General features: G+C 39.9%; 1 protein-coding gene across 2 annotated transcripts; it reads left to right on the top strand.

Moving 5' to 3' along the window:
* The first annotated feature begins 1,036 nt into the window (after nt 1-1,036).
* Nucleotides 1,037-18,272, top strand: FH (fumarate hydratase). 2 transcript variants are annotated; one of them, XM_074824534.1, is made up of 10 exons: nt 1,037-1,195; nt 6,497-6,631; nt 7,405-7,515; nt 10,069-10,245; nt 11,109-11,291; nt 12,285-12,450; nt 14,241-14,444; nt 15,620-15,747; nt 17,347-17,500; nt 18,066-18,272. In XM_074824534.1, exons 1-10 carry the CDS (start codon nt 1,067-1,069, stop codon nt 18,206-18,208), a joined length of 1,530 nt encoding a protein of 509 aa, XP_074680635.1. In that variant the 5' UTR covers nt 1,037-1,066; the 3' UTR covers nt 18,209-18,272. The 2 variants fall into 2 exon arrangements, with proteins under 2 accessions (XP_074680635.1, XP_074680643.1); XM_074824542.1 differs by lacking the exon at nt 7,405-7,515.
* The last annotated feature ends 271 nt before the right edge of the window (nt 18,273-18,543 follow it).

Genomic DNA, 18,543 nt, shown 5'->3' on the forward strand with positions numbered 1-18,543 from the left:
ATGCTGAATTTTATGATATGGGGACTTAAAATTAAGCATCATAATTGATGATTGTAAGTAACATGAAAGAAAATGACGCACTAGTAATTACAACTTTATTCTAAAGCTAAAATTGTAAAAATTGTCATATTATTAGAGGAAAGAAGATACTTCACTTCCTTCCTTCAAAATATACCATGAACAGAATATAATCTTAATAGCTAGTCTCTATTATTTATCTCTTGGACTTCTGAAGCTGTTTTTGTGGTGTCCTGTGTATGTTGTAGACTTTTGTCTCAGAGGAACCAAGGGGCAGTTTTGCAGAAGATTTATTTAATGTTAAAGCTTACCTGTCTTGAAGTTGGTGTGCTTCAGTGCCAAGATGTAACTTGTAAGGCATCAACAGAGCAGTTTCTAGCAGCATTTCTGTGAATAACTCCCAGTTTGTGGAGGACTGAAGTGTAACTGCAGATTGCAATTGAATGGAGCATTTCTTAATTTTTGACAACTTTTTATGTTGACTAGCGTTGGAAAAAATGAAATGCTGGAATGTTTGCTGGTGATGGTTGGAAAAATTGGATATACCCTCTTGCACTCTTGTAGTGTTTCTTTACCTTGGACTGGGGAGTTGAGTCTGGGACTCAGAGTAATGTAACATGTCCAAGTGCTGCCCTTGCATGGTCGGGAAGGGAAAAGGGGGCTACAACTTGGCTTCTTTATAGACAGAGCCCCGCCTGTTGTTCAGGGGAGAGGCAGTAATGCTCCATCTATCTTTAAAAAGGTTACGATAACGCAGCAGAAGCTAAGGCTGCCTTTCCACCGTTTGGCAAGGGCTGGGCCCGTGGCTTCCCCGCAGCCCTGCGCGCAGGGGAGGCGGGTTTTCCTCGGGCCGGGCGGGTCCCGGCCGCGGAGGCGGCTCCCCCGCGGCCGGTGCCCCTCGCCGGAGCCCGCCCCCGCCTCCCCGTGCCCCGCCCGCGGCAGCCGATTGGCGCGGCGGAACCTCCGGGCCGATAGCCGTCCCCACCCCCTTGACGCTCGTCCGGGGCGGTCCCGCCGCCTCTCCCCTCCCCGTGGCCGGCCCCCGGCGATGCTCCCCCCCGCCGCCGCCGCCATGCACTGCTCACTCCGCGCCTGCCGCCGCCTGGGCAGCTGCGCCGCCCTCCTCGCGCACCCGCCACCCGCCGCCCGCCGGGGCCCGCCGCCGCGCGCCGCCATGGTGAGCACCGGGCCGGGGGGAGCGGTGACCTCTAACTGCCACCGCTAGCCGCTGCGCCGTGACTCCTCCCCCTGCGCGCGCCTCCGCTCGCGACCCCCCGCCCTGCCTCTTACCGGGGGGAGGTCGCGCGCTGCCTGAGAGCCGCGGCGGGCACGGCGGTTTCGGTCGTTGCCGCCATCCCCGGTTGAGCTTACGCGGCCGTTTCCCTCTTCTGCCGGGGAGGCTGCGAGGCTCGTCCCCGCCGTGCGGCCTGCGGCGGAGCGCCCGGGCAGCGCCGGGGCCCGGCTCGGCCCCCGCTCGGCAGCGCCCGGGTTCGCAGCCCCGAGGCGGTGGTTGCTCCCAGGGCTGGGCTGGGGGTGTCTGCGGCGGGCAGCTGCCCGCGCGCGCTACCCCGGGGACGGGGTTGGCGTCGGGAGTGCGGCCGTTAGCTGCCTGAGCCGGGAGGAGGGGAAGGCAGGGCAGGGCAGGGATGGCGCCCGACCAGGTGGGCGGGAAAGGTGTTCCCGCAGGACCTGCTGTGACAGCTTGGCGTGCAGCAGCTTCCTCCGCCGACATTTCAGGCCCTTTCTCAGAGTTGTTGGGGTACCAGTAACGAAAAGCTGTATCCTCGCAGAAATAGGGGTATCCGGAAAATCTTTGGGGCAGCCTGAAAACTAGGGAGCCTTCAGCTGAAAACTGCCTGTGACCTCTAGTTAGATCCTCAGTTATTGCTCAAGTACAGTCAGTTGACAGGCTGAAACGTGAGTGGGACTTGTGTATTGCGCGTGGCTCCATGTAGAAATGAAAATGCTATTCGAAGAAGGAGCTCGGAATGTCTGCGCTAACAGCTAGGACATGGCGTGGAAACGTGAGTGAGTTCCTCTCTGTGAGTTCCCTCCTTAAAACAAGCAGATACCGTGAACGTGTTGGAAGAATTCCAGCAGAAAGCGGCACGTTTTAGGATTTGATTAATAGTTTTATTACTTGGTTTGCTAAAATAGTTCATAAATTTAACTAGAAGATTAGTTCCCAGTCTGTGATATTTATTATGATATAGAAAATAGCATTAAAAACCAAGCTTCTAAATGAGTGAATAAACAGTAGGGTGAATGAAACATACCTGTGTAAGAAAACCTGTGTCAGAGCAGACTGTGTAACTCATAAACCACTGCCCTGTCAGGTGGTTCCCTTTTTTATTTTTCAGTTTGGCATTATCCAAGAAGACCATTACAGCTCATGGTCTTCACTGACTTGCTGAAGACCTGGTATTTGTGAAAGGCTGCAGTCTTACATGAAATAGATGTGTTTTGATCTTTGCTGGTCAGAAATATGACCTGTCCTGTAAAGAGACGTTATTAATTGCTTGGGTTTAAATAACAGCAGAAGCTATAGCAAAACGTCCCTCAGCAAATTTGGAACTCAAGCAGCCCTTGAATTCTTACAGGAAAACTTTGTGCGTTTTTATTTCCAAGAGGACCACCAAAAATGTGCCAAGGAGTTTTATATTAAGAAAACCCCACCACTATTTTTTGTTGTTTGCAGAGATTTTTCAGCAGCGAGAGTTGTGTTTTGGAATGCCTCATGTAGACACAACCAAACATGCACGTTGTTCTACAGTATGACTATTGTGTTGCCAATTTAGAACTAAATTGGACAAGATGTTTTAAATGGAATTGTGGTCATAATGGTCCTTCTTCAGCTGAATGTTGTAAAATATTTGGTTTTGGTTTCTAAAGAGCAAATTTCAGAATTTGTGACTCAGCTGATATTATAAAGGAGAAATGACACTTAAAAATGGAAACATCCTTTATCTGCTAAAGGAGCGCAGTTGAGCACAAATTCCGTTTTCTGCTGTCCTTTAAAGATTGGTTTTGACATACTATAAATGATGAGTTTTTGAATTGAAATACATGCATCCAAAAGTTGCTGCATCCTTAAATCAGAATGTAATTTTCCATGGGAAACAGTATTGCAGCAGTTCTGCCATTTGAATATCTCCAGTGCGTTGTGGTGCAATCAGTTCTAGCTGACCCGTTCCCTGCAGCAAGGCAAAAGTACAGTTATGTTTGCCTAACTGTGTAAGCTTTGGACTATGGCTTCTTGGGATTTTCAGAGGCAAAGCACACCTTATCAGGCCTCTTAAAATTTTTATATATATATTTGGTTTGTAAAAGTGATGAATAGTAGTTCTGAGCTGAGACTTACTGTAGCTATGATGGAAACTCAGCGGAGCTGGAGTTTGCCTTGGCTTGTGTCAGAGTTGCCAGGTCTCATTTTGTTTCTCCTGTGACCCACTGGTGGGGGCATAGAGGGTCTACCCAAGTGTGCTACTGTTGCACCATTTCCCAGCAGGTTCCCTGGGTCATGGAGTGACCACAGAAACTGCTTTAGAGGGGGGAACTAGGAGCTTCAGCTCAAAGCCACTCAAGAGAGTGACTTCTGTCTAAGGAGTGGGAGGAGCATGTTTTTACATAAAAGTTCAGAAGTGACTTCTGCAGGCTGCTACATTAGTCTGAAGGTAGTGCTAAAGTTTAGTTTAGTTACTTTAGTATGTATGAAAAATACCACTTTGCTTTTTTACCTAATGTCACTTGTTACTCTGTTAATGAGCAAATGACATTCAGCTTAAAGCACCTTACCCCATTAACTTCATTGGAGTTTGTGAATGTGTGTAACATGGAATTGGCTAGGGAAGTAATTTTTTTAATAGCAGGTTTTCACTTGTTTGAGGAGGTACTGGTCTTATTTATCTTATTTCACCATTGTTGACATTGGAATTACATAAGTGTGAGGAATCAGTTGTGCAACTGCTAGTCTTTTTTGTCTAAAACGTTACAGGTAAACTTTTTTTTATATTGAGTGTGGATACTTTTACTGATTGAACGACAAGTGCTGGGCTTGGAACTGAACTGGTCCTGCTTTATGCAGCTCTGGGGAAAGCTTGACATTGTCTGCTTACATAAGGTGTCTGAATATCAAAAGTAGGGATTTCAGAGGCCATGCATCAGTGATCTCTACTGTTGGGAGTATTAGTATGTGTATAAGTACAGTAAGACCCTCAAGCATCCCTGTTAAACATTTTTGGTAGTAAGATACAAAGTAAATGTTGACTATGTTATGTTTCTTGTTAGCATGTAAATGGATGCTAAGTGATTAAAATAGGATAAGGAGGATTAAAGAACATGGGGATAGCATACTGGTCCACAGTAAGCTTTGTATTCTTCTGGGGTCAGTGTCTGGGAGAGCATCAGCCAAAACACAAGGTGCGGGGAGCAGGACAGCAATGCCAGAGCTAACTCTTGCTGTTTGTGGGCTGAGCTGCAGTTTCTTTTGGGTCACACGCACCACATACTTGGCAAGAGTGCCCTAAGCAAGCGAGGCTGGTGTCTCTGCTACACGACTGCTGGAGTACCTGATGCAGAGCATCTCCGTCTGGCTGGGAACGCCGCTCAGGACAGTAAAAGGCTGGAACACCCCCCCCACCTGCAGCTTGCCATCTGTGGTGATGCGGGCCTGGGCAGGCTGCTGCAGAAAGTACCCAGCTGTGCTCCTGTCCGAGAAGACTGAGACCCACCAAGCGAGAAGCGAGTAAAACGGACAGAGAGAGGAACAGTCTGACTTCAGAAGTGAACACCTAGGGAAGAGTAAGAACTGTGCGCAACGTATGTGATGCTTTCCTCTTACTCTGACCCAGGCTCTTCATTTTCGCATCAGAGGATTTCCTGAATCTGTGGTTTGTCTTTATAATAACCCAGTTTAGATCTTTCTTCTGAGTGCTTATCTCACTTTCCCTAAACTCATACGGGCTTCTTGCATCTGCAACATCAGCTGGCAGAGAGTTTCATCAGTTTGCTACTTGTGTGAAGAGCTGCTTTCTTTTGCTTTCTTTTGAACCTGACTCCTACTAGCCTACTGTTACAGCTCCTGTTTCTTGTATTGGAAGAGACAGCAGCTAACAGCCATCACCGTTCTACCGATGCTTTTATTGACCTCAGTTTTCCTTCAAACCTGAAGTTGTCTCTCTTTCTGAATGAAAGTCAGTTGTCTTAAAAAAGCTGTTTCCTACCTTGCATCAGCCTTATTGTCTGTCTTTGAACTGTTTCCATTAATACGCCTTTTGAGGTAAAAACCAAACCTGCACAAAGACTTCAGAGTGTAGATGAACCTTGGTGGCACAGTGATGTTTCTTCTTGCATCTTCTACTTTTCCTAATAGTTTCGAACATTTGCTGTTCTTTTACTGTGCTGCAACACTGACTTGATGCTCTGATAGAGCTATCCCAGGAACTCACCCCTGAGGGTCATGGTTAGGTCAGAGCCTGGCATTATATATGTATATACCCTACAAATGGAGCTGGGATTGTTTTACTTCACCTATGATTAAGAATTAAAAAAGACTTCTTCCCCTTCCTGAAGACTCTGCAAGAAGGTAATCTCCTCTTCTGGGGAAAGGATGAAGACGTTTCTCACAGAAAATTGGGACTTTGACCAAGGCATGGGGAGAGGAAGAGTAACCTGCTCTTGCTTCCTGTCCAGTCCCACCGTCTTTGTCAAGCTGCGTGTGAATGTGATCACATCATCACAAATAAATGGGTTTTCATAAAAAGTAAAAATTACTTTTTAGTTGGTGTACATCAGCTAAAATTAATTTATCTCTGGCTGTGTTAGATAATAATGCATGCTAGGTGTATATGTGATACAGAAATACTGCCTTACGTAAATGTTGCACAAAATATACCTAGGTGCAGTTTCTTCATGTTCCACAGCTGGGGCAACTGTGTTCCTGGTTTATTTGGCTTAAGAAGATAATTAATTGTCAGTAATTTGGTACTGAATTAAACAGTTGTTCCCTTGCAGTATTTTCCTTCTGTCCTATGTGCAGTGTGGATTTCAAATAGGGATTGTTACATGCCCGTTGCCTGGGTGGATACCACCTGAATTCTTTCCACACTAGTTCTTCAGTTTGGTTTTAACAAAGCACCAATTCTGTAAACTGTAAGAAAAGTTACTAATTCGTCAAAAGAAACAGAGTCTTTTGTCAGGATGATGCATTTCGTACAGTGGGCAGCTGAGGTCTTAAGGCTCGCAGTGCTGTCACTAGTGGGTCTGCTAGGCTGCACAATGTTAGGAGTTGTGACTTTTAGTAAGAGAGGTGCTCAAACTAGAAAAATGGCTTAGCTTTGAAGATATAATTAGAAAAATACCTATGACTAGCTGTGTGTCTTGGTTCTGTTTTTTCCTCTTTTTGCACATTTTTTCTCAACTGTATCTGCTTTCAAAAAGGACAATCTTTGAAATACATTTTTTTTTTCTTTTTCCATAGTCCACTCAAGAGGCTTTTAGAATAGAATATGATACCTTTGGTGAACTGAAGGTCCCAAGTGACAAATATTATGGTGCCCAGACCGTAAGATCTACAATGAACTTCAAGATTGGAGGCGTTTCAGAAAGAATGCCAGTAAGTAATTCAAAGCTGTGTTCATTTCTTCTCTTTAACTATGTTTTGGATGTGAGAGTGAATACCTCCTCCTTAGAGTTTTGTTGGGAATATGAGCAACTTTGAATTTTATTTAAAGTTAGAAATTCCATGGCAAGATACTGTTCTGTGTTCGAAATATTTTTTGTTTCATTTAAATAAATTGAATGTTGCTTTTGAATAATATTTTACTGTGTTCCTTAATTTTTTTAATAGCTGGGATTCATAGAGATCTGTCTTTAATTTTTCTGAAGGCAAAAAACTCAATGGAAGTTTGTTTCCTATAGTGTTGTGTAGTTTGTTATTGAAGATGTTAAGTGTAGCATAAGTTGCTATGAAGTTACTTTTTCACATGTAGCTGTGCATCAAGCATTAGTGTGCACACGCTTTGTCATGCACTGGGTTTCCATGTCTGAAAAATGTCAGTTTGCCCTCAAAAAGGCTATTTTAGAAATAGAACCAGTTCTCCTTTTCTGTTCATTTTAATGCATGTACTCTGTTTCGATACACAAAGCATACCTGGATTTACAAAGAAAAGATGAGCTGTGTGCTGCTTTCTGGACTGCTTGGGTAAATGTTACTGTTAATGAGACCGCAGGTCATGTGACCTGATTGCTCTTTGGCTTGGTTGATCAATTACTGCTGGATTTAAGTTCAGGAGGAGTTTGATTTAGAACTAGATCTGTGCTATAGGGTCCTAAAATGTCCTCTAGGGGAAAAAAAACCCCGTATTTAAATTTATTCTTGTGTCTCAGGTTCAAGTTATAAGGGCTTTTGGCATCTTGAAGAGAGCAGCTGCTGAAGTAAATCAAGATTATGGTCTTGACCCAAAGATTGCTAATGCTATTGTAAAGGCGGCAAATGAGGTAGGAGCAAACTGTTCAAAATACTAGAATTGTCACTGTGATTATTTTTTAAGCTTTTCACAGGAAGTTTGGAGGCAGAGCTCTTGCATTTTTAGAGGAAGGCATTCTTAGTAATTTTTGTTTTTCAGGTTGAGAAATCATTTACTTAATGTTTTATTACTTCTTACATTTATAGAAATGGTAGAATGGTCAAATACATTTTGATACTTAAGTTATAAAAACAATGCAATTTTCCCCCTCTATTAAGTTTACTCATTACTTGCATAGTGTTGACTCTTACCAGATGAACAATATAAAAAAAAAAAAAACTAGGAGGGAAATGGAATCTCAATTCATTCAGCTAACATGAAGTCTGACATGCCAAGCAAAGCTTTTTTGGTTTGGAAGTCTTCAATCTCTTAAGTAATTGCATCTTGGTATTGTGAAGACCATCTGCAATCTGAAAAGTTTCTCTGTTACTAGTCCATTTCCTCTTCAGACTTAAGCTTACTAGTAAATCTGTGCTTTTTAAGTATCACTTTTATAGCTAAAGAGGACATGATGTGACACACAGAGGCATCTCCTCTTTCTCAGGATAAATGCCACCCAAGTACACAGAGTTGTGAATGACCATTATCTGAGGTATGGTAATACCAGGTGTGTGGTTTTGTGTAAATCAACAGGTGTATTTATCCAGAGGCATTGTTTTACAGAGCTTTTCTCTTCTGACTAATTTCAAATGTTTCAGTATTTGCAGCTGTAGCACCATAGGTCTGCAGACCCAAGAGCTGTGGAGAACTCCAGAATATGTTCAGTCTCTTCTTGTGGTTTCTAGGGTTCTCCTAGTTAAAGGTGGATCAGAAGTTTTGCTGGCTAGATGCGACTTAGTTTGGATTCCTGGGTTCTGAAAGTTGTTTGGGGCTTTTTTTGTTGTGTTTTAAAAACACCTCTGCAATGCTATCTTTTCCCTTACCTTCAAAATAGTTTTCTAATATAACTGAAAGAGATGCAGCAAGGAATCGGGTTACTCTTGGAGGTGGGAACTTTGCCCCTGTGTAAGATGGGAAATAGGTAGGATCCTTTCCTGAAAAGCATGATTCCAGGAGGACTGCTATATCGTGATAAACTGGAGATAGTTATCTAGCCTCAGAGTTGTGACAACAGATCCTTTGCTTTGCATTCTTGACTTTTCTGAGGCTAATGTGCATGGGGGTGATACTTCTGAGCACCATTTTTGATACTATCACAAACACACATTTAGAAAAATCTCTTTAAGTGCACATAAGGTTCAGCAGGCTCCAAAAAATGTAGATCAAACAGGAGAGTATTTGTCCTTGTTCTGTTTTGATTTAAGATAGCAGTTGTTATAGCCTGCCTACAGAAGATGTAAGTTGGTATAGCCATTTTTGGCTGATCAGGACCTTGTTCCCATGGGTAATCAGCCAGTCAATACGTATGAATCTTTTTAAGTCCATGTGATTCTCTTGCTTGTTTATGTGTGTCACATACTTGGTTACAGTTGAGACACAGTAAAAACAGTCACAAGTCCTTTTTAGGCACCTCTCAATTTAAGGCCATGTAGGTCAGGGCAGTATTAGGGACAGCATGCCTTACAGGAAGAAGGTATTTGATACCAGCAACCGTCTGGCAGCTCATCTTGCTGTTGCAAAATCTAATGTCTACAGGTGTAAGAGGTTTGGAATGTCCCTGTATGAAATTTATTTCTGGAGAAATTTCAGAGTCCAGTTATACACATATTATGTACTGCATGTGCATGACAGATGGTCTTTGGCAAAAACACATCCTTCGGTGGACCCTTTCCCATAAGGAATGAACTTCTGGATGCCTCTAGTTCAAATTGTTATATAGTTGTGATCAGTGTTCATGATGAAACTCTGCAGCTGTTGAGCTTGATTTCCTAGGAGAAAGCAGTGCACCCCTGCTGATTAGGAGTTTGTAAACAGATAAGCTCTGTCCAAAAAACTGATGTTTCTGACACCCAAAGGATGGTCATGACCCAAGGAGACACATAACACTGAATCAGTACCCTGATGCACCCTACAAGCTTTGATTGAGAAACTACTTAAGATATTTTCCTTCCCCAGGAGATCTTACTAACCTGAACAAATAGCTGTGGAAGGGAGAACCAGCACATACTACCTCTAGTCCTACCCAGGAGGATTAGAATACAAATTGCTTTAAAGTTTGGGGAGGGGTGGTTTTTGACTTATATAATCAGCTGCACTGTTCGGGAAACAGAAGATATAGCCTAAAAGACCTTTTAAAAATCTTGACTTTCTATGAGTGTAGAACATGAAATCAAATTATATATTTCTCTGTGTTTCAGAATTCATCATCTTCAAAAAGCATAGCAGAAGTTCTTTACCCTTTTAATATCTGGTATTACATCAAATTCTCAATTATTCTGGTATAAATTCACAATTGTTCTAAGTGGATTTACAAACATAATGGAGAACATTATTTGAATTACAGCTATAAAATTCTTAAGTTTATCCTTTTTAACTTTTTTTTTGTTCCAGTAGAACAACTTTTTTCTCTCTTTTTCCATTATAGGTAGCTGAAGGAAAATTAAATGATCACTTTCCATTGGTGGTGTGGCAGACTGGTTCTGGAACTCAAACCAATATGAATGTCAATGAAGTCATCAGCAATAGAGCCATTGAGATAATGGGGGGCAAACTGGGGAGCAAAAACCCAGTACATCCAAATGATCATGTTAACAAAAGCCAGGTTGTTATTCTCACATTATACTTCTTTTAATGTCAAAAGTTGTTTTGGTTTTTTTTTAATTGTGAAATTTGAATTGTCTTGTAGCCACTGTTTAGATTTAAAAAAACCCCAAACACTTGTGTACAGCTTTGGCAATGATTTTCCAGGTTTTTCAGTTTAAAGGAACTTTAAAATGTTAGTCAGTGACAGTATGAGCTTTTTAGATTAAAAATTTTGAACTCATTCATGACAGATGAATTTATACAGAGGTGGGCTGGTGACAACCACTGCTACTGCAGACAGTCTTAAAGAAGTTAAATAGAGATCCAGTTTCTAAAGGCTGGATACTTACCCATTTCATTTTTTATTCCCCACTGATTGTGGTAGACATTTTTATTATACTTCACTCTTAATATTTTCTTCAGATTAGCTGAAGTGTAAGCCACTGACTTGGTTGTATCACTCCCTGATATTTTGTGCTTACTCAGTATCCTGGGAATGGATTTAACATTAAAAAGCAACACATAAGTGTGTTAAAGTCACCTGCAGTGGCTTTGAAATCATCCATCCATTTGTTTCCTGTGTCTCATAACTAGCAAGTCTTTTTCTCTTTTTTGGTCCCAATGTTGTTGTGAACAGTCTACTCATGTAGTTAATTTTCTGTGGGTATAGTTATAAAAAGTTGACTTTATCAATATGGTGCTGGATTGGAGTTTAGAAGATTTGATTATTCCTGCAGATTGACTTGTGGAACACTGCTAGTTGCTTATTTTTAGTTTAGTTTCTTCTTGTTTATAAAATAGAGAATAAAGCCATACAAGTACATCTTACAGCAGCAATGGTGAGAAAAGCTTGTAAATAAATTTCTTGAACTTCTTTCACAGAGTTCAAATGATACTTTCCCAACAGCAATGCATATTGCTGCTGCCCAGGAGGTTAACGAGGTGTTGTTACCTGGACTAAAGAAGCTACAGAATGCACTTGAAGCGAAATCCAAAGAGTTCTCCCAAATCATAAAAATAGGGCGCACTCATACACAAGATGCTGTTCCTCTTACGCTTGGACAGGTAAAAAAAAAATAATTACACATTTGTTCAGAAAATTCTTGTAAATGTGTTGGAGGAAACTGAGGCAAACTTGAGGAGGCCTAAATTAAGTTGATAGCTTAAGAGAATTAAGAGGAGACTGGCTGAATCTCAGAGTATTTTCATCTTTACTGGAGTTTGCTTGATGCCGTATTCTAATTACTGCATCATAAATTTTCTTAATTTTCTCCATGTGTGTTTTACTTCTAACAGTAGTAAGATATCAATGATTTTTAATCATGTTCCATTACCAAATAACACGACATGATACTTCTGTTACACTGACACTGGAACGAAGAATGTTAGTTAGTCTGTAATATGTGAGTTTATATAAACAAGGTTTTGCCAACACATACTTAGTGTTTTGAAGGAAACATACTTAGTGTGTTACTAAGTAGCTAAGTGTAGGAACTAAGTATTTTGAATGAAAATCTTTGATATATGATCATGTGTATATATATACATGTGACAGCAAATCTTTGTTGTCATATTGTCAAGAATGTCTTATATTAATCTGGTAATTCATTAATTTAAACTGGACTGATAAAAATTCATGTAAAATTTGTGGGGTTTTTCCAAGAATGCACAGGTGGGTTTTTTTACTAACTTAAATTAAGTGAAAAAAGCCCAGGATCTGTTTCTCTAATTGTACCTTGAGAAAATTAATTTAATCTGAGATCTGATTTACCTTGGATTCAGATCCTGCTAAGTACACAACTGAGATAAAAGGCAAGAGAAAGATGCATTGTGAATACATTTATGGAGCTGTAATTGTTCATGCTATGAGAACAGTCTTGTAATATCTGTAAATTCTCCCTCTTAATGGAAACATGCTAAAATTTAGCATCTGTGTGAAGTTCAGTGCCTTCAAGTTTTTAAAGGAATTAGGTCTATCATGTTAAAAATCTAAATAATTCTAGATGTTTATTCTTGGTTGTTGTCTTTGTTCCTTTATTTTGTCCCCGTTTTTCAAAGGAATTTAGTGGCTATGTGCAACAAATTAAATACGGTGTGGCTAGGATTGAGTCAACCATGCCAAGAGTGTATCAGCTGGCAGCTGGCGGGACTGCAGTTGGTACAGGGTTAAACACAAGAATTGGCTTTGCTGAGAAAGTTGCTGCTAAAGTGGCTGAACTGACAGGTGAGGAATGATATTTCAGAGTTATCAGTAAAGCAGTATACGTAACATACAGTCAAATTCAAACAAAATCAGTTTCCATACTTCTCACAAGCTTCTCAAATTGTCTTTATATTTTAACATGAAACTTTCTGTTAATGCTGTATTTCATATGCCTTATACTTAGGATTTTTGATGGAATGTATTTTTGTAATTATACCCAATGCATTGAAAGTGACTGAAATTACCGTGTTTTTCATAGCAAAGCTTATTGGAGATGGATATAGTTTCAAGCTTCTGCTATTAATTCAGCTTCTGTCTTGACCTCTGCTCCTCTGACTTACTTAATCTATAGGGACTTGGCACAAAAGAAGGAAAAAAAGACATCCCAAAGCCACTACATTTTTCACGTGAAAGTAAAAATGAGCTGTCTGATTTTTGATGCTGTCTTTATTAGAGCTTAAAGCTTAATTTACAGAACCACTGCGGTTTCTTGATCTGTGAACCAGTTCTTCTGTGTCACAATATTAGTTTTAAAAATGCCCCTGAAACTGCTTATCAGCAGTATTTTTGTTTTAATGGATCAATTATTCACTGTCTCATAGAGGGTCAATATTTTCTCGTACCCTGACAGGGAAGTAGTAACTTGTCATAAGCAACAACTGCTGAGAAGAAGCATTACATGACTAGTTTTGGCACTTGAAGAAGCTGTTGGTGGTATTAGGGAGCTCTCTCAGCTTAATGCTTCTTAGATGTACCATACGGGCAGGTTGTATGAGTTTAAAACAAGTAGGGCAGACCATTGAAGTTCCACATGTTCTTAGAGGGGAAGATTATTGGCAAGGAGAGAATGGAAAGTTTGGAATGATCTCTGCAACTGAGAAGGCAGCTATGCAATTCAGAAGACTATGCAAATTGGGTGGGATTTGGTGTTTGGCAGGAACTGCAAAACAGTAGAAATTCTGCTGTTTCCCTAGCAAAGGGTGTTAGGCTACTCTTGTTTAAACTGGCAGTGTAAGCTCAGACAAGTAGTTTTGTGGGGCGTAACTCCAGCCCACAGTCAGCATCCCTGCGCACATCCTTAGCGATGTCTATTACCACTAATAAAATTCTGCTGAGTCTTTTCTTCCAAGGCAAAGCCCTGAAGAAATGTTTTTCATTATGGAACCTAGCCTTAAATCTCAGGCATTTAATTTAACATAAACAGAGCTGTTGCTTCTATTGCTCCTGAGCTCTTGCTGTTGGCAGCAGTTTCAGGCATCCTCTTGAGTCTGAATCAGCTTTCACATGTTCTGTCTGGTTTCTTGTTCCTTTCCAGTGCTGATACTTGAATGCATCTTTTTTCTTTAAGTAGGTGATTCCACTGTGATTACTTCTCCTAATGTCTGCACTGTGCTGCAAAAACCTCTATTTTCATAACTGAGAGAAGCATCACAGCAATTGACAATCTAAAGAATCTAACTTGATTTAATGGAAGAAATACATAAGGTTGGGCTAACTTGTAAGAGGTTATTGACATTCATAAAATATTGTGGTGCAAAGCAATGCTTAGTATGCAACGGTATGAAAGCTTGAAATGTGTCCCTTTGTTGGGGGTAGATGCTCAAATTTCATATTATTCTGTATTTTAGTGACTTTTATTATGTCTTTTGTATTGATCTGCTTAAGAAATATGTGAGGAAAGGTCTAGAAAAGAGAGATGATCTTACAGTGTTAGTAATTTTTTTTTTAAAGCTAATTATGTGTTTGATTATCAGGTTTATGTCTGCAAGGAAGTGCCTCACAGGTTTAATATTTCCGCCACCTCCCTGTAGGTTTGCCTTTTGTCACTGCTCCAAATAAGTTTGAAGCTCTTGCAGCTCATGATGCCCTAGTGGAACTCAGTGGAGCTATGAACACAGTGGCATGTAGTCTGATGAAAATAGCTAATGATATCCGTTTCCTGGGTTCTGGACCACGCTCTGGACTAGGAGAACTCATCCTGCCTGAAAATGAACCAGGAAGCAGCATCATGCCAGGTACAGAGAAAGCATACAGAGAAAAACTGCCTCTTTCTTTTGTTTTGAACCACTGATTCTTAACAGATATTTACCAAACACCACCACAAATGTCTGTAAGTCCATGATTCATCACTTGTCAGTTTTTATCTTCTGCCATATTTTGCCACAATTTGTGTTCATAAAAATACTTGTTTGCACAGCTGTGTGTTGACAAGTATGTGGGGGAGAGTGGTATCTGTAAACATATGACTTGATTAATACAGACATACTTCTCAAAACCTTGGTTGAGAATTGCAAGATCTCTACAATTTTTATCTAAAGGCTTTTCTGAAACAAGATTTAAATTACATAATCTATGAAGTGTAGCAATACAGTGATGTAAATTGACTTCTGTCTTTACTTCCTGGCATGATTAGTGTTACATACTCAGGTTTTCCCTTCTGCAATGATCCCACTGTATGGGAGGATAAGAAAGGTATGAGTAATATTAGTAATCATTCCTTGCCTTTCTCCTAAAAAAGTATGTCTGTGTGAATATTGTACATCCCAAACTATTCTAAGCATGTTGTTCCTGTACGATAAATTATAAAAGAAACAGGTTGTGAGCATATCTGGCTTCAAAAAAGCAGATAATTAATGTTCTTATTAGGATTATTTCTAGAAATTAAATCAATCATAAAAATTCCTTGTTAGGAGGCCACTTCTGATTTGTTTTGTTTTTCTTCCTGACAAAGGAAACATACTGTACTAATTCTATTACAAAGTAATGCTAACAAATTGGTAATACTTTTCTTAAGTTGACTGAGATTTGGTAGTGATTTACCAGAAATGCCTACTTGCAGGAGGAGAGGTTATCATCTCCTGACTATTAAGAACTGTGGTAATTACCAGCTGCTTAGCTCATGCACATCTGATCCATCTCTTAAAGTCTTGGTAGATGGCTAAAGCAGCCATGTCTGCTTTAAAAATCCTAGCTGAATTACTGGAATAGTACAGTCAATTTAATATAATTTACAGAAATTACTACTTTTCTGTGGTGCACAGATACAAATGAGTAAGACAAGTTACCTCATAGAAAACATCTTTCGTTGAGTATGATTTGGTAAATGAGGAAACTACTGGTTTTGGGTTGGGTTTTTTTTTTTTTCCTTCCTTCTTCTTCAGCAACCTTTTTCTCTCTCTTCCACAACCAGGAAAAGTGAACCCTACCCAGTGTGAGGCTGTAACCATGGTGGCAGCCCAAGTTATGGGAAATCATGTTGCTGTCACTGTAGGAGGTAGCAATGGACACTTTGAACTGAATGTTTTTAAGCCCATGATGGTAAGTTCATAAAGTTTTAAATACATAGGTCTTTTTAAATCATCGTTTGTACAGATAACTCATGGGGAAAAAAACCTCAGTGAATATTTAGTCAATAGAAGCACCAGAGAAACTGATAAATACTGAGAACAAATTTTATTCTCTTGTTTTGTAAGTCTCTGTTATTTTGACAGGGACCTGGCAATCTTTTTTACATGAAACTATCTTACGCAGATAAGATTTTATCTTAACAATAGATGCTTATCATCAGTCTAAGGAACCAGGGAGAGAGGAACACAATCTGAAACTAAATTTTGTCCAAAACAAGAGAATTTGGTATTTCAGCTAAAAAATTTGGATTTTTGTTTTCTTTAGCAACTATCTGTTACTAATTTCTGTTACTGCTGAATACCAAAGGATTACATGCTTTTGGCAAGTGAGTCATGTAAAATTGTAAATAATTAGACTTAGACTTTAGTATTTAAAATAATGTCTGCCTTTTACAGTGTGAGCAGGATACACCAAGAATACATACTGCTGCTTCTGTATATTTAATTAAAAGAAGTCAAGTTACAAATCACCTTGTACTGAAATTTGGATGTTTTCACACCAAGTCATAATTCTTATTTTCTTCGAGTCATCTCTTTTTTTTTTTTTTTTTTCTTTCTTAAAACCAAGAAGAAAAATTAAACAGGAGAAATTGCAGAAAAGAATATAAACAAAAGCATCAAATCAGAAGATTATGGAGAACTGTCTATAAGATGGTGAAGGAATAGCATAGAGGTTAGGGTAGGGATGATAGTTTAAAAAGAATTAAGGTGTCTTGCAGAAAAGATCCTAATACTAAATACAAATAAAAGGAAAGTTTTTGAGTTTTTGTTGTCTTAGAAATAAGAAGCACAGAGGGAGCAGCATGTCATATATTTCTTTTCTACACTGCCTATATTGACTAATACTGCTTTTTTATTATTCTAGTTAGAAGTGATTGAAAGAAAATGGGAATTTTATAATAAAATCAGTGTCACTCCCTTACTGTGTCTGCTTAGGGTAGTGGGTTTTTTTCCACAGATCTGAACATACTACTTTTAAGCATAGAGCACCTGATTTTGAAGCGGGGGAAAAAATAAAATAATATTGAACAGCCAAGAGATGTACCTAGCAGAAGATAAATCTCGATAGAAAGAGACACCTCTCCCCCCAAAAAGTGGCATGTTACAGATTGTCAAAGTAGAGAACTAATGCCAGATCTTATTGTACTTTATATTTTTAGATGTCCTCTCTTGATTAGTACCTGAAGGGGGAAATGACAACAAATTAGATGCCTTCATGTATTTTTTACTTGGTTATTTGCAAACTGTTCTAACAATGTCTGTACATACTGTGGTGGTCTTCATGCAAGAATTCTTCTCTATTTAATGCTTCTCACAAAGTTCTTTTAAATAGGAGTGGCTGACCTTACCCTGCAGAAGGAGGAGGGTGTACTATTCACTGTACTCCTTTTCTACAAATGGCCCGTTAAATAAGTGGATATTGCCGAAGCAGCACTGGTTATGAATAAGTGCTCGATTGTGCAGCTATGAATGTAATAGTTGGTATTTTTTCTTTTTTTTTTTTTCTTAGATTAAAAATGTTTTAAACTCTGCAAGACTTCTTGGAGATGTTTGTAGTTCTTTCACTGACAACTGTGTAGTTGGAATTCAAGCCAATATGGACAGGATCAACAAACTAATGAGTGAATCTTTGATGTTGGTAACAGCACTGAACCCACATATAGGTAGGGTTTAAGGCTCAGAAACTTCTCAGAACATTATACTGAAATATTTTGTGGTAATATTATTTTGCACACGTTATTTCTATTGTCACAATGTTTAGGAGACCAAGTCACGGCTCAGGCCAAAAGTTAATTTACTCTAACATCACTAGCTGCTACTACTGTTGAAAAAGATGTGTTCTCCTTGCAGTGGACATACCACTGCAGTATAAAAATAATTCTGACTAGAGTAAAAAAAAAATCAGGAGATTGCAAGAATTTGTGTGCCTATCATCCTGATTTGACCACCAGTAATGAAAAGTGAAAGATTATAATGAGTTTGGTTTTTTTTTAAAAAAAGAGGAAGTCACGTAAAACTTTGATCTAAATGCATTAAGACCAGAATTTACCTTCACTTTAAGGAGTTGGTGTAAACATTTGGTGCGCATTTACTGCAAATGGAGTTAAGCAGTAATAGCAATATCTAGCAAATCAATTCTCTGAAGGCCAAGTGTCCCACTTTTTTCTCGCCTCTAACAAATCTTCGGATATTGCAAATGGCTAACTGGTTTGTTTTGTTTTGTTCCAGGATATGATAAAGCAGCCAAGATTGCCAAAACTGCGCACAAAGAAGGGACGACATTAAAAGAAGCTGCTATAAAGCTGGGCTTCCTTACGTCAGACCAGTTTGATCAGTGGGTGAAGCCTAAAGATATGCTAGGTCCTCAGTAACTTCTGTACAAAGTGTTCTTAACATAAAAAATAAATAAAACGGATACGGTATGCTTTTGTTTCACATGTTTTCATGGTATTACTTTCTTAAGAGATGAGATGAACTGATTTTACGGGGAAGATTACACAGCTGTAGTTTTTTTTATATTGGAAAATAAGTAAACACTGATGTAACTGAAAAGGAATGTTCCTCGGAGGCGGCCCACCCTCCGCCGGGGCGGTGCCGTTCCTGTGCCTGTGCTGGGGGGGGGGGCGCGGGCCCCGCCTCGGGCCCAGCCGTCTCTCACTCCGCGAGCCCCAAGCGGCCAATCGCCGCCACTGCGAGCCGGGCGGAA

This window comes from Strix aluco, chromosome 1, assembly GCF_031877795.1.
Source record: "Strix aluco isolate bStrAlu1 chromosome 1, bStrAlu1.hap1, whole genome shotgun sequence".
Classification (NCBI taxonomy): domain Eukaryota; kingdom Metazoa; phylum Chordata; class Aves; order Strigiformes; family Strigidae; genus Strix; species Strix aluco.